At 38.6% G+C, this 15588-nt stretch overlaps 1 protein-coding gene across 1 annotated transcript in view; it reads left to right on the top strand.

Moving 5' to 3' along the window:
* JAKMIP1 (janus kinase and microtubule interacting protein 1) overlaps positions 1 to 11972 on the top strand; it is an 81801-nt gene extending 69829 nt beyond the window's left edge. Inside the window, exons 20-21 of the mRNA XM_041402593.1 lie at positions 9161 to 9226; positions 11922 to 11972. Coding sequence (XP_041258527.1) covers positions 9161 to 9226; positions 11922 to 11972 — 117 coding nt within the window. The remainder of the gene's footprint in view (positions 1 to 9160; positions 9227 to 11921) is intronic.
* Positions 11973 to 15588: the final 3616 nt, after the last annotated feature.

Raw genomic sequence — 15588 nt, 5'->3', positions numbered from 1 at the left:
TAATGATAAATACTACATTATGCTTCTGTAGGTTTTTTTTGTTTTTTTTTTTTTTAACTACAATAATGTGCCCAATAATGTGTCTAGGCTGTCACAGAGTCAGTTTTAACATGTGGAATGTGTTTTGTCTTCTGAAGTCACATAGACTTAGCATAGCCATTCTGTGTAAATATAAATCTAATTTTCCCTAATGAAAAGCAATAGAACTGTTGATATTCTTCTGTTAGATATCAATGTATGTTGTTGCATAAATTAAAAGATTCTCAGTGTTAATTAAAAGATTAATCAAGTTTACTAATAAATACTATATACATATAGTAATTTGTACCAGATTATAACAGATCATTATTTGGGGCTGAATGCATTTATAAAATTCACTGGTTTACAACTACAAATGTGACTGAATACATATGCTGAGAAATGCATCAGTGCAGCTGCTAAAAGATTCATTCTCCTCAGAAAGGCAAATAAAGAAACTACAGATGCATAATAAAGATTAAAAAGAACAATTCTCCTACATCAGTAACTATTAATTTGATTATAATTAGACTGCAGAACAGAGAAAATAATGAAATTTTTACCTGCTGTGCAAGCAAAATAATGATTGAGAATCAGAGAGGTACAGTCCATCCAAAATGATCTATTATTACCATATGAAACTGGCTGAAATTTCCATTAAGTTTTCATTCGTGAAGTAAAATAAGACGCCAACAAAACCAGCTTAAACTAATACAGTGCAGTGGCATTTTTGTTTGCCTATGATTATTATGCAAAATAACATTCTAGGAATATGGGATTAAAGGGAGCATTTGGATTTCTGAATACACAGCCCTTCCAGCAGCAGATCCAACAGCTTGAGTAATGCCTGTGACAATTGCCTATGCAAATTGTTTTGTTTTGTTAAAACACTACATGCTTTTAAACAGCTGTTAAAATGCATTGGATTTCAAAAGAGCTCAAGAAAAGAATGTGTTTATCCATCACTTTAGTGATTTGAATAATAGCTAAAGGCAAGTCAGTTTATATTCATCTTTGTTTAAATTTGTACATGTAACACAGTTATGCCATTCACACTACTGAAGATCTTACATACCTGTGTCTTAACAGTGAGGAGAATCTTCTTAAAATAATGATGTAATGAAACAATATTGATTCTTCCTTCTGTCAGGTTGATAAAATATTTCCCATGCTAAATTTTGCTGTAGAATGAGAGACCTTTTGGATCATAAGATGGCTTCAGAGATTCAAAACATGGTTCATGTCAGATGTAGCCTGTCCGTGGTGCCTGTCCTGGGAAAGGACATTAACCTGAACCTTCCCAACATTTCAGGGCCAGACTCTAAGCAGCTTAGCAAATCCTTCTTTGTCTGCTTTGTGCTAAAATTATCAAATTGTTTTCTTGGATTTGCTGGTGAACGTAAATCCAATAAAAGTGTGTCACAGGAACTGTTAAGGTGATTTCTAACCCCCCTGATTAGTACATTCCTGTATTTTCACAAGCGCAGTAGCATGGCAAGGAGCATATTCTGCAGCTAGATTAATTGATCTTGGTGTTGCTGTCTGTAAAACAGTACATTCATATGGGTGGGCTCTTTACTTACTTATTTAGGGAACATCAGTTCTACAGTTTGACACCTAAATGAAGGATGATGTGGTGGTCATTGTCTGAAAGACAAAATTTGTCACAAAAGTTCTTTTCCTGATAGATTTTTCCCCATTTCACAAAGCTTCTTGAGGATTTGAAGCCATCCAAGGTGTTGGTTCAGGACTGTGAATGTCTGACTAGCCCTGTGGGTAAATTGGAGAGGACAGAAGGCTTGGATGAAGAAGTGCACTTCATGTAGCCTGCATCACTGCCCAATAGAGAGAAAATGCAAAAATTCTCAGTCTATGTGTGTAACTAAAAAGGCAGCTGGGACATCAAGTAAAAAAAAAAAAAAAAAAAAAAAGGAATCTGTGAAAGGCACCATGTAATTGTAGAGTGACACAGTCCATTTCTCATCAGAACTTGAGGTAGCTTGAAAGACAATTTTAATCAAATGAGGAAGTGCACACATTTTGGCTGCTTGGGGAGGAAATCTGGACCTGGCATTTAAGTGCAGTAGGGCACTTCTGTACATCTCAGATCAATTTTCTTTCTTTGTATTGCTGAGGTTCCTCCCATGTCTAAATTTATGAGGAATCATTACAGGGCTGAAATGTTGCCTCCAGTATAAAAAATGATAGCTCTGAGACTGCAATCTAGGGCTCACTGAACTCAGACTAAGGATTTCCATTTATTTCAGTGCTCCTTTACAAGGGGAGCAGTATTAATGGGAATGGTACTTAATGTAGATGGATTGCTATTAAAACATGCTGGGCACTCATACTTCATGTGTTCTGTGTGGGAATGCCATTAACCTTCTTCTTTTTAAATGGAGCAATATTGTCATTTTGGCTAAACCACAAGCTGAGTCTTCTAAGCCTGTGTTACTAAAATGTCTCTATTAGTGAAAGTACAGTAATATTTCCAGGCACACATCCACCATCATGCTGCTTGCACTTTGCTTAAACTTGGATTCCTCAGACTTCCCAGAGATGTGGCTTGCAACCTTGGGGTTGCAGTATAGCTGCAGGAACCAAAGCATGGTACAGAATACAGAAATTTGCCTTTTGAATTCAGTACCTGGCTGGTTCTTTACTGGAAGTGTACTAATATGATTTCATTGGACTCTTTGTCTTCAATTCAGTTTTAAATACTGCTTTATCCTTTTTGTTGCATCCTTTACAAGGGAGTAATGACAATAATCAATCTTCATCCAGGGTTATCTAGCCTCTTGCTGAGTTTGGAGGCAGATTGATTATTGTCGTTACTCCCTTGTACAAGGGTGCAACAAGGCTGCTGGAAATCTTCCAGCTATCAGGAAAATTGAGCTGTAGGTGCAAGGATACGTGAATTGGTCCCATCAAGGCCAGCTGAGGTACTATAGTGCCTATAAAGCAATGCTTCTATCAAACTTAGACACCCCCACTCCATAGGGAGGTCACACCTGCTGGGAGTAGGAAGCTGTAGTCCCATCTTGGTGGCTCAGTCCTCTGCTAGTTGAGAGCTGACTTATCTTAATTTCCCTGACAGTACTGGAAGGCATTTGTCATCCAAGTTTACCAATGAGAACTGCTTAAGTGAGTCACTGAACTTCAAGAAGTGGATCCTGCTTCCCAGAAAAATGAAGTTTCCATCATGAGGTGAAAGGAAACTGAGGGTTATGAGCATTTATGAGGAATCTTCTGCACATTAATTCTACTGCTGAAAAAAACGTCAAATTTCTTGCTTTTGGGGCAGTTGGACAGCCCTTTGCATTTGGGATCTCTCCAGGAATTCACTTGGAGAGGCCTGCAGTCAGTGAACATATAATTTGTATAACTGTGGTTGACTGATGGTAAACATCCCTTTTATGATTCAGTTAGTAACAATGTCACATGTAGTGCCTGCATTAGGGGCAGTCTTTGCCTGTCTTGGCATTGCAGACTTCCAAAAGAAATGTGTACTTTAGCTGCCTGACCCTTCTGGATGTGCTCTCCCTTACCTAATTGTTAGCATTTTTAGGCTGCTACATCTGTGCCTCCCACCTTTGTACATGTGCTGCTGCGTGCGTAATTTACGACTATGAAGAAAAGTTTTATAATGGAACTTAACAGGTTTTTTTGAACTTAAAAGTCTGTTCAAATAGCAATTAAGTAATAAGTAAGGCATCTTGAGCATCTTTTTTTCTGTGGCTGTCGGGCAGTGGAGCGTATCTGTGGGCTGAGCCCCACTGCTGGCAGAGCTGCAGCTGCTGTTGAGATAGCCTGGCCAGCAGAGCCATCTGCTGATAGCTCTGCAAGGGAGCTCCTCAGCCCTGGCTGCACCCTGCTGCCTGGGAGCACTCACTCAGAAGGGGCAGCAAACTCATTGCTAGTGGGAGAAGGATTTATTTATTGAGCAGGTGCCTGCCATGCTGAAATGGCGGCTGGTCCAACCCTCTTTCAAAACTCAGGGAAGCTCCATGCATCATTGCTAGTGGGAGAAGGATTTATTTATTGAGCAGGTGCCTGCCATGCTGAAATGGCGGCTGGTCCAACCCTCTTTCAAAACTCAGGGAAGCTCTATGGGAGAATTTGCAAAGGCACCATCTATTATTCAGAACTTTTATGATGAGATTTTATTTGCTATTGTAACAAAATCAATGAGAAACAAATATTATTATTTTGGCATGTTGGTTTTGAAAGCAGGCAAGGTGGACAGTGTTAGGAGTCCATCCTTTATGTTTACTCTCCTCTCTTCCATGGTTGCATTCCCATTTCCCTGTTTTTGCCTGACTGTGGCTCTTTGTTTGCCTACAGTAACTCCATTGTATGGCCCCATGATTTGACTACACGGGGTTATTCTCATGAATCCTGTCAGTCCCAAAAAAGGTGCACTCCTGTGACTGAGGGGCAGCTATCAACTGCAGGAACACAGGAATTGCTAGAACCCAGCAGAGCACTGCTCTGCATTGTCCCTAATCCTCCCTCCGACTGTGACCAAGCTAGGGACTCCAAAGGAAACACAAACACTGCTGGACTCAGGTTTGCTATCAATATTTCCTATCCCTCTCTTTTTAAAAAAGGAAATAAAGAGAAGAACAGCCTGTGGCTTTCTTTTCAGCTGAGACTTATCAAAGTTCTGAGGGCAAAATAGAGTTGATTTTGTTGATTCCTCACACTTTTTTTTGTGCTGTTAAAAATATACTGGATTTGCAAGGCTCCTGCAAGCCATGTCAGGGGGTAGAGCTGAATGCATCTTTTACAGCACAATTGTTACTACTTTATACCACATAGCAGGAAAGGCTCAACTTAATGATCATCAATTTATATCCTGAAACATAAAATATGTAGAATTTCATGATAGCAATGAAATAGTTCTGCATGATTTGTTGTCACAGTCACACTTTTGCAAACATAAACAAATCAGAATATACTGAAAGCATTTAATCAATTGGTGAAATCTGAGCGTGAGTCCACAGCTTCTTGATTGGTAATTCTTGCAAATTGAAGGAACAGAAAGATGTAAAGGCTTATACGAATCTCAAACAGTCCTGTCTTGGTCTTAATTGGCATCTCTAACTTTTATGTAATTTCCTTCTCAGTAATTAAATATAGCCTTTGCCTGATGAACATGTTGCTACTTCTAGGAGATACTTTTTTGTTACAGCTATGATTATTTACCTTACTTTTTTTTTTTTTTTTTTGAAGTTGTATTTTGGAAATTGTCTTTGTGATCAAGATAATGCAGTAAATGCAAATAGGTACAATAAGAGAAAATTATTCTTTTAATGTGTTAAATGCTATGGCTTTCTCTACAGTTAAATGGAAATAAGCGATTAAATAATATTTTTCAGGATATGTAAACAGCTGAACTGTGCTGGTTATCTTCCAGTGCTGTCCCTGAGCAATCACAGGATATTCATGGGGATGGCTACACCCACTTCATCCTCCTGCATAATCCTGCAGGGGAAAGCAAGTAAACAGCTAGGAGCAAACAACACCAAGCTTTGATACCTGATGAACAATTCCAGCCCAGGGTTGTTGTTTTAAAACAAATTTTGACCTGTCTAGATTTGGACTCTTTAATTTCTGCAGCAAATAAGTTAGTTACAAAATTTTACTCATTGGCAGCAAAAGTATTCTGTCACTGTGATTTCCACTCATATGAGAGGAATACGAGCTGTTTGAACAATCACCTGCCCTCAGCACCAGGTCTGGAGCAGCTCTGAGCACACATCTGTACACACCAGTGTCTGTCCTGCAGGCTGCATCCACCCTGTGCAGGGCAGCAGCAGTGCCCTGGCCACCTGCCAGCCCAGGCCCTGCCCCACGGCTGGTATCAGAACCTTCCCAGGCACAATTCAGTGGGGTGACAGGCAGTACAGCACTACAGCAGGCAGGAAAGCAAGAAGTGGCCACTACTGAGCAGTGGATTCTAATCAGATAATCAGCCCCATGGCAGGAACAGGAGCCTGCTGATCCCTGGATGAACAGCACTAAGAGCTGTAAATTCAGTCTAGTACATCCCAATGAACCTGGTGTTATCCCAAACCCTTCAGCCCCACACTGAGAATCAAACAGAGCTCCTGTGGTTTCACCCCCTCTGGCAGCCAAGCCCCACACAGCCACCCACACCCTCCCTCCCCAGTAGGATCAGGAAAGAATTGGAAGAGTAAACTAGAAAACTCATGGGTTGAGATAAAGACAGTTTGATAGGGAAAGCAAAAGCTGCACAGAGAAGCCAAACAAAAGAAGACATTAATTCACTACTTCCCATGAGCAGGAAGATGTGGAGCCATCTCCAGAAGAGCAGGAACCATCACATATACCAGGAACTTGAAACAACAAACACCACAATTCCAGATGTTCCCCTCTTTCCACCTTCTTCCTCCCACTTTATATACTGAGCATGATGTCACTTGTTCTGCATTATCCCATTTGTCAGTTTGGGTCACCTGTCCTGGCTGTGTCTCCTCCCAGCCTCCCATTCACCTCCAACTTCCCTGCCGGGAGGGAGTATGAAAAGCAGAGAAGACCTTGGCTCTGCGTAAGCTCTGCTCAGCAATAACAACAACATCTCTATATTATCAACCCTATGTTCACCACAAGTCCAAAATACAGCCACATACCAGCCACTGTGAAAAAAGTTAACTCTACCCCAGCCAAAACCAGCACACTCTGCCTGTTACCAATCTAGTTGTTTTGAGGGGTTTTTTTGCAGATTTTCAGTGCTAAGAAATTAAGTCGTTTATGTATTCCTTTCAGCTGGTAGGTTGTCTTTGTGTTTTAAGTGATTTTAAAGAAAATATATGTCTCTGCACCTTGAAACTATTCTCTTTCATCTCCCAAAATTTAACAGTTATTATGGGAGGGAGTTGGAAAATAGAAGCCTCAGCCCTTTTTTTAGAACTGTTCTGAGTAGTTGGAGAAAATAGCCGGATAGGTATAATCTTGAAAAGATGAAAAATTCATGAGGGAGTAATAACATCTCGATTTTTACTTGATTAACAGAATTCCCAAATCCTAAAATTGCCATCTTATCCTAATTAACTTGTTCTTTTAGAGAGGAACACTTGTTCTAAACCCTGAGGTGAGAAAGCCACCAGATGTTCAGTGGCCTTTTTAAATTCTTTTTTTTTTCTTAAGGCAAAGTCTCAGGAGTTATTGAAAAATACATTATAAATCTTGAAGATGAAAATGATATTTTAAAAATTTGCTTCTCTCCACTTATCTTGCTACGGTCAAATTTTTCCTCATAGCATCAGAGCACAACCCCCAGAGAACTGAAGTCTGTCAGTCAGGTTTGGGATGTGGTTAGAAGAAGGAATCAGCATGACTGTAGTGAGTAGGAGAGAAACAGGAGTCTAACCTGATGGATTAGAGATACTGGGAGTGATTCCAACTGCCTGCTTCTCATCCCATGGTTTTTCACAGTGATTGTAACATTCCTGCTACATGCAGTATATGGTGATCACTTGGGAGATAGGCTTGCCTTGAACAGGGCATAGATAAATCAATTTAAATGGAATAGAGGAAAAGTGAAATTAATTGAGCTGTGCTTGGGGCATTTGTGATTGTCAGCAAAGGTGCATTCACTTATGTCACATGAGGGTAATCTGGTTCATGCTGGTTTGTGTAATATCTGGGGAAGTCTTTGAGCACTGCAGTATGACATACTGTAGATTTTGACTAACTTACACTGAATGTGTAATATTCAAAACAAGCTTTAAGTGAAATCTTCCATTTTGAAACAGGAGCAACGATAACAAAGCCTTTTTGCTCGTGGCCTGTCTTCAGTATTTGTGTGGAGGAGCATGCCCTAGGAAAAATGAACGGCAGGGTTGTGTGTACTTCATTTTTGGAATAGTTCCAGGTTAGATTTGTGATTTTCAAGCCAAACTTTGTGTTTCTCCAAAGCAGTCTGGTCACTGGATCAGCTGCTGCCCTGCTGCCGCTGTCCTGGGCTATAATGGGTGTGGAGCATTTACCCTTAGAGCTGAAGGCAGGTAGGAGACTACCAGCACCTGCTGATACACACAGGTTTGTGAGTGATGACTGGATGTGGTTTTGAAACAAGTACTGCTGTTCACATCAATTTGAGAGTCATAAAATAATTTGGGAGTGAGGCAGCAGCAGCTGCAGATTTTACTCACCTATACCATCCCCATTAGAGGAAATGATAATTTGTCTTTCCAAGTTCAGGAACTGCTAACACCCCTAGCTGTTGTAGGCCAGGCTGAGATTGGGTAGTTAATCCCCAAAAAAATCTCATTTTATGAAGTTGTTTCTTGAAGAAGACTTCAGGTTTCTGCCTATAGAAAAAAAATATTTATAACCTACCTTATCTGTAACAAGTACAATATACTGAAAGTGTAATAAAATGCATCTAAATTGTATAAGATCCCCAACATCAAAAGAAAAATAAACAATAAGAAAAAAAGTGTGACTTACAGAAAGGAAAAAAGGAGATATGTGATACAGAAAAGAATAAGATATGTGGACCCAGCAGAAGTCATGTTTTTGAAGAATCTTTGTGAAACTGAACAAGAAAAATCCTTAAAAATGTGGGGAGCTACAGTGAAGGAAACATTCCATCTGGCTGTGGTGGGAGGTGACTGGTAATAGGACAGAGCTAAGTCTCTGGATGGCATCTTTGTGATAAACTGAAAATATGTGTGTTCTCTTTTCTCTGGTATAGCCTGACTATGCTAGAAGTATGGTTGCATTTTATAGGAAAAGAAAATTAAGGGTTAAAAGGAAATGTGATCCACAGACTGTCTAGGTAAGCAGAAAAACTGTCGGTTGCGCAGAAAAAGAATTTTGATGCAAAATGGAATTGTCTGTGTGTATATGTTAAAGTGATGATTAACGAGTGGTGATGAGTAGACTTCCTGGTATAAACATGAGGTTCTGAACATGCAGCTTGTTTGAAATGCCATGGTTTCATGGAAATGTGGAAAATTCTGCCATGGAAATGTCTAATACAACTGTAAAGGAAGTGTTACATTAATAATGGACATTTGTTCTCTTTATTTTTAACCCATTTCTTATCTTTTTTATTCATAGGCTTTTCAAATTAGATATAATAATGTCTGTTTTGCTTTTTCTGTTCCAGCGAATTCGAGATCTAGAAGATAAAATAGAACTTCAAAAGAGGCAACTCAAAGAAATTGAGGAAAAGGTAAATTTATGTCTGGGCAGTACCAACAGATTTTTTTTCCCATAGAAAATTGTTTTTCTCTGTTGCACTGATGTTAATAGTACTTAACCTAACATCACAACATCTATTTCAAGACAAGACAAAATTTGAGTTTGAGTCGTTACTGCATGAAATGCAGCTCTGTCTCTAATCTGCTCAAAATTATTTCCTACCCAGGATTTCTGTCAATTACAGGAAGGAATCAAGGAATCTGAGTAGACTCTAGACTAGTAGAAGGAGGATTTGCTGTGGTTTAGATCAAAAAAGAACAAAGATTTGTCTCTGAAAAAATTGTTTAGCTCAGCCCTATTCTTTGGATAGCATTGCTTTGCAAAACTTTCAAGTACTGAAAAATAAAATTAAGGAAGTGCCTGCGAAACACTACAATTAAGGAGTATTTCTTGTTTTAATATAGAAAAACGTTAATATAATGGATCTGATTTTTTTTTAAGAAGAAGCTCTGATCAGGGCTTTAGACAACAAATTAATTTGTGTCACTGTGGTTCCCAAACTAGGGATGGCACAAGCTTTGTGGAGTATGGGCTCAGGTTTTTCCCAGGTCTGTGGAGTTCAGGCTGTGCTCAGAGCATGGACTGACAATGGGTCTTTCTCTAGCCCCAGCAGAGTGTTTTGGTTATTTTATCTTTGCTGAACCAGTGCCTAGATGCCAATAAGAGTCACGTCCCATGTTCCTTTTCTTCAGCAATTATGGGCATGTAATCCTAAATAAACCTACTGCTGGGCTGAATGGAGACCTTAGTGGAGTTCTCAGTCATTGTTTTTTTCTCTTGGGATGAAAATGGGTAAAAGGGCAAAAGGAGAGCTTTTGCAGGACTCTAGAGGGAGTTGAAAGAGGTCAGTGGGGTTGGCAGAACAGAGGGAGGATTCAGGGAGTAGCTCACTGGGTGTGGAAAAGTTTTTTTCTCACCCTTCTCTGATCTCAGCATCCCTTCATCTGCTTTCAGGATGTGGCAGTCCTCCCAGTTGCACTTCCAGCAACCATTCCAATTCCCTCAGCATCTCCCTCGGCCTCTTCTGCTCCCACAGCAGTTGTCTCCCCTCTGGTGTACCTTGTCCCACACTTTTCAGAGCGTGATACCTGTCTGTGTTTGTGGAAGAGCAGGAGAGGAGCCTGCAGAAGCTGGGCTGTCTGTGCTGTTTTAATTACTGCTTTATGTCACCCCACAATGACGTGCCTGGGGCTGGTCTGTCTGCATCCCTTGGGAGGGCAGTGCTCCCTGTTGGCGCTGGCAGAGAAACGCAGGCACTATTCACCCTTAAAAGGGCTCTTTTAACCCTTGAAAGGGCCCTTTTGCTGCCTTTGCCCTCTTCTGCCCCAGACCATGTCTATACCTGAAGCTGTTCCTGACTAGCAGCCAGTGATGTCTAAAGTACTACACAACTCCTCAAAGCAGAGAAATGTTGAGGGATAGACAAAATTTGTACATATTAACTATTTCAAATATTACTGTTTGTCCGCCTATTCTAAAAAATAAACATCTCTAGATGTTGCTCTTGCCAAAACGTAGCCTTTAAGGCATTGCCATTACAGTTTACAGAGCAGGTATAGGATTAGCCAGACCGATAATTTTGGAAATGGAAAATAGCATTATCTCTGCTGGTTCATCAGCCGGATGGATGTGGAAAAGCACTGGAAAAGAAAGAGCTTAATCACAAGCTTAGCAGAAAGCTGGTAATGAGTTAAAATGATTAACATCCTCTTGGCTTTAATGTTACATTAGCAAGAGACCTCAAAAAAGCTTCATCTCTTTCTATTGACCTTCAGCTTCTGGGTGGGTGGAGGGCTTCCTTCTATCCCTATTACATTTGAATTATTTTTTTCCCTAGGATTAAATCCCATTCTGGTGGCCCAAAGGAAGGTTGTGTTGTCAGGGAAGCAATGAATGTTGTCATTTTATCTCATTTTTCTTCTAGAGGTTTAATGTGTTAAAGGGTGCAGACTGACACCTACATGCTACTGATAGTGAGCACAATAATTTCTTGTGGAGAGAAGTCTTATGCTTTTGAAGGAACAGCAGCATTTATAGCATTTATAGCTGGTGGTAGAAAAGGAAATACACCACTTACTGTTACTGTGTCTGAGTATGACTTTTCATTTTCCTTTAGGAGTGGATTCAATTTTTAAGTTTTTTGTAAAATTCTGTCAAATCATAACATGAATATTACAGTATTTCTGCCCTATAGATTCTTCAGCAAACTGTCCTGTTTCTAGAGCCTGTACAGAAAAATGATATAAAATCTCAGTTTTAATCTGTGAGTTGATATACTAGGAACAAATGCTGTTTAAACATGCTGTGCTCTTCTCACAGCTGATTCTCTGCTATTTCAGTTGCATTTAGGTTGTGCCCTTGGCTTGGTACGCTTTGATTCAGGAAAGCTTTAGTGTGTGTCGTTATAAGTACTTCTTTAAGTGAATCACAATACCAAGCCTAATATATATGAATCCACAGATGCTGCCATTGTAAAACTGCTCTCAAATACTGAAATTTTTTTTTACTGCTTTTTAAAGTAAGATTGGTATGCTGTGTCTTTCTTTCAGATCAACTCAATTAATGATGTAAGTCTAACTGCTGTAATGTCACTGGATTTCATATTACATATCTTACATCTTCTTTCTTTTCTTTTTTCCTCATTTTCTTTTGATCTTATGTTATAGTTTTTGTTCCTTTTTTTGTTTTTTTCACTAGCATTCATTCTGTGGCCTTGATGACACAACTGAGCTGAGACGTGTGGTTGGTATTCTTTATATTTCTTTGTACTCAATTTTTGACTTCTAGATTTTGCCATGTGTTAGGGATTGTTTGTAAGACTCTGTAACCATGAGGAAGGGCATACTGGTTTTACCTGCACAGAGAGGAAGAGCCACCTATAAAGTCCAACTTGGATACTTTCCTTCCTAGATTTCTGCAGAATGTGATTGGGTTTTCAACGCAAAATGATTTTGTATTCAAAGATACTGACTGCCATAGCTGCAGTGAGTGCTTTCCATTCTTGCAGAGCAGGTACATTTTGTCTGAAAGTTTAGTTATTGCTGTAGATTCTTGCCTTGTGTCATGCTGGATGGAGAGGAGGCAAAGAATCACTTGGCTTGAGTTTTGCCTTCTAAGAAGCCCTGTGAGCATAATCACCCATGCAAAATAGGGAGTTTCTTTCACTTCCTCCAGATCCTTGAGGCCATGACCTAATTTAGGATTAATAACAAATTTTCCTTTTTATGAGTGATTTGAGGGTTGCAGTGTGAATGGCACAACATGGAAAGATGAGGATAAAAATCCTCTGTGCCTCTCCTTTGAGACATTGCCATCACTCTCACTGTCCTTTCCCAGTGTGCTCATCCTTTCAGCTCAGTGCAAAAGGCAGTGAATTTCTTCAGCTGTGGCAGGAGCCATAGCACCACTACTCACCTTTCACAGAGAACAAGAGGGAAATGCAATTTAGAAAATCAGTCCCAGTCGTCTGCCCTGGAGCAGTGCAAGTTCCGCACTGCCCTTCAGGAAGGGTGGTAACTCAGCAGCCTAACAGGATTAAACTGTGCTTTAAAGCTCTTGAATATTATACAGTATTTGTATTGTTACTCTTGGCTTTTTGATTTTGTTTGTTTTTAACTCAATAATACACAATGCTTTTACCTTTACAAAATTTCTAAGCTTTTTCTTCTTTGTAATCTGTTGTGAATTATCTTCAAGGAATCTCCTTATGGTGGGAGTTTAATCAACATCTTTGAAACTGCTATCAGTACTGTATGATGAAAAAGAATGATGACAATAGTTGTCCTAAGCCCCTTCTATGAGCATGAAACAATGTTATTAGCATGAAACAATATTTTCTACTGCCCAGATCTCAAATGATTTTGAGAAATCAGACCTGTATTATTATGGGCTCTTTCTAGGGTTTATTCAGGTCCAGTGTGTTCAGTTATCATCTTTCTGTTTATGCTCTTTGGAACTTGCTCTGGGTGTTCATTACAAGCATTGCTGCATATAGTTTTTATTTTTCAATAAATTTTTCAATAAAATGGTAACAGATCCAGATGGGTAGAAGGTAATTCTCAGGCATTATTGTTTTCTTAAAAGAGCAGGAGCTTTCTTTTGATTGTTAGAAGTTGAAAAGTAGTTGAAATTGAACAAAATTGTTCAGTATTTTTGGGATTGCTTCTGAAATTCTGGTTATTTTATAAAGGAGTGAGCATATGTTTATAGAAAGGTGTGTGAAGAAAGATGAAGCCTTGTAGTAAACTATTCACCTTTCCACATTTTGAAGTGATTTTTTGGGTGAGGTCAGATAAGACAGATGCTATTTTGGTTAAGATAAGTTTGAAAGATAATGTTAAGAGTCACCAAACTATTGCCTTTGGAATTTCCTCCAGGTTTTTTTATACCAGTCCCAGTTAGAGGTGCTAACAGCTGGATGAATATATATGCTTTTAATATGTTGAAAGATATACTGGCCAAGTCCAGAGATACTTTATAAACATTCAATAAACAGTGAAATCACCAGCATTTAAAAAATTCTGTTTAAAATATTTTGACATACTATGCATTCAAGGGATTTATAGTTTTCCACACAGATAGATATTACCTGATAGTATTCTGGGTTCCCCTTAGATTAAAAGAGAAAAAAAATTTAAAAAATTGAAAATGTTAACAGTCTTCAAAAAAATGCATTGTGCTGATATAATGTGCTACTTTTCCTGCTAACAATAAGTACTTAAGTAATTAAATTCAAGCTTGGTGACAAGAATTTTGAGGAGATAACACAGGGGTAGTGACTGTGTAGCCACATAACTACTCAGCTTTTGACATTTCTAGGAGTGCACATCACATTCTGGTGCTGGTGTGAAGGGCAATGTTTAATTCATCTTGCCAGAGGTGAATGTCTCTGATTAATCTAACACAGAAAAGCCAATTTTAAGATCCTTAATTATAGTTGGACTTTTCAACACTGTTAACTGTTTCAAGGCAAACCAAATGATTTACTGATAGTAATTTTGGTTCTAGTTATTCTGAAGGTAATATAAAACATTCAGAAAGGTATTGTGCTGTCTGTGAATTTAGGGTTTGATACCAACATGTGTTTCTAAAGTAATGTTTTTTTATCTAAAGCTCAGGAGACTTTTTCTTTTCTTTTCTTTGTTGTTTTTGTTTTCTGTTTTGGTTTTGTTTTGTTTACAGGCTATTAAAAGAAGCTATGGAGTGAAAAGCTGAGTCCACATGCAAAAATACGGAAAATATTTATTAAGCAGCTTTAAATTGGTGCATTTTTTCATAAAGCAGTTTGCATAATACTTGAAGCTGCAAAATATTTGAACTTAAAATTAGAGATTTTTTTTAAAAGATATGGCTTCAAGCTGGAATGATTTCACAATCAAATAAGGACCAGCACATCATAAACACTGAAAAAAATTACAAACAGGACTTACACTCTCTCACCAACCAAACAGCAGAAAAAATACAAGTGCAATTACTGGCTGCTATGTGAACTGTTACTACCAAATGGTTTTCTTACAGTACTGAGATCTTTGTCTCCATACTGCATGCTTTCAACAAATGTGGTTTGCATTTCACCCAAGAAACAGGATCTCCTTTTTAATATCTATATTAAAAAAGCTAAGTGTTTGACATTAAGTTGTCTCTAGTAAATAGCTGAAAGGAAGCAAAATGTTCAAAGTTGGAAACAAATAAAGAATTACTACCCTGCAGTGGTCAAATTCATATTAAATTCCTAAGCTGGAAATCCACAGGTGCAGAAAGAAAGGGTTTTGGAGAAAGGCAAGGTAGATTGAAGTATGAAAACTTTAAAGTCGGTGAGAACTATATGGGAAATATGATTCTTTGAATGTTTTTGAAAAGTAAGGCAATGTCTTGTAAAGACAGCACTGGGAAAATGACAGATTCCATGGTGGCCTGAGAGGTCAGGAAAAGAGAATGCATGATGTGCTGTGCTCAGTTATCTCTTCAAGAAGAAAGAAGGACTTGGACAAATGGGCATGTAGAAAAATGTGATAAGCGGAGAAACAGTTGAACATGAATATTTGGAAATCATGGCATCCTCTCAGGTGAAATAAAAAAAAATCATCATTAGAAAAATGACACAACCTCAACCAGCAGAGGTAGATAAACAGTCACTGACCACCTGAACTGCAAGAAAAATTTGGGGTGAAGCACACATTGAAAAAGTGGAAGTTGCAAAGACCTTTTTAAGAGAATGGTTAGAAAATGAAAAAAAAAATTACTCTTTCAAAGAGGGAAAAGCAAATCAATACTTCAGAACTGGAAAGAAATTTTCAGAAGGAATAGATAATTTTAATTATTTCTGAAATGTTG

This window comes from Onychostruthus taczanowskii, unplaced genomic scaffold, assembly GCF_017590055.1.
Source record: "Onychostruthus taczanowskii isolate IOZ18803 unplaced genomic scaffold, ASM1759005v1 scaffold2, whole genome shotgun sequence".
In the NCBI taxonomy this organism is placed as follows: domain Eukaryota; kingdom Metazoa; phylum Chordata; class Aves; order Passeriformes; family Passeridae; genus Onychostruthus; species Onychostruthus taczanowskii.
Note: the sequence above shows the minus strand (reverse complement) of the source record. Positions and strands in the feature narration are given on the sequence as shown.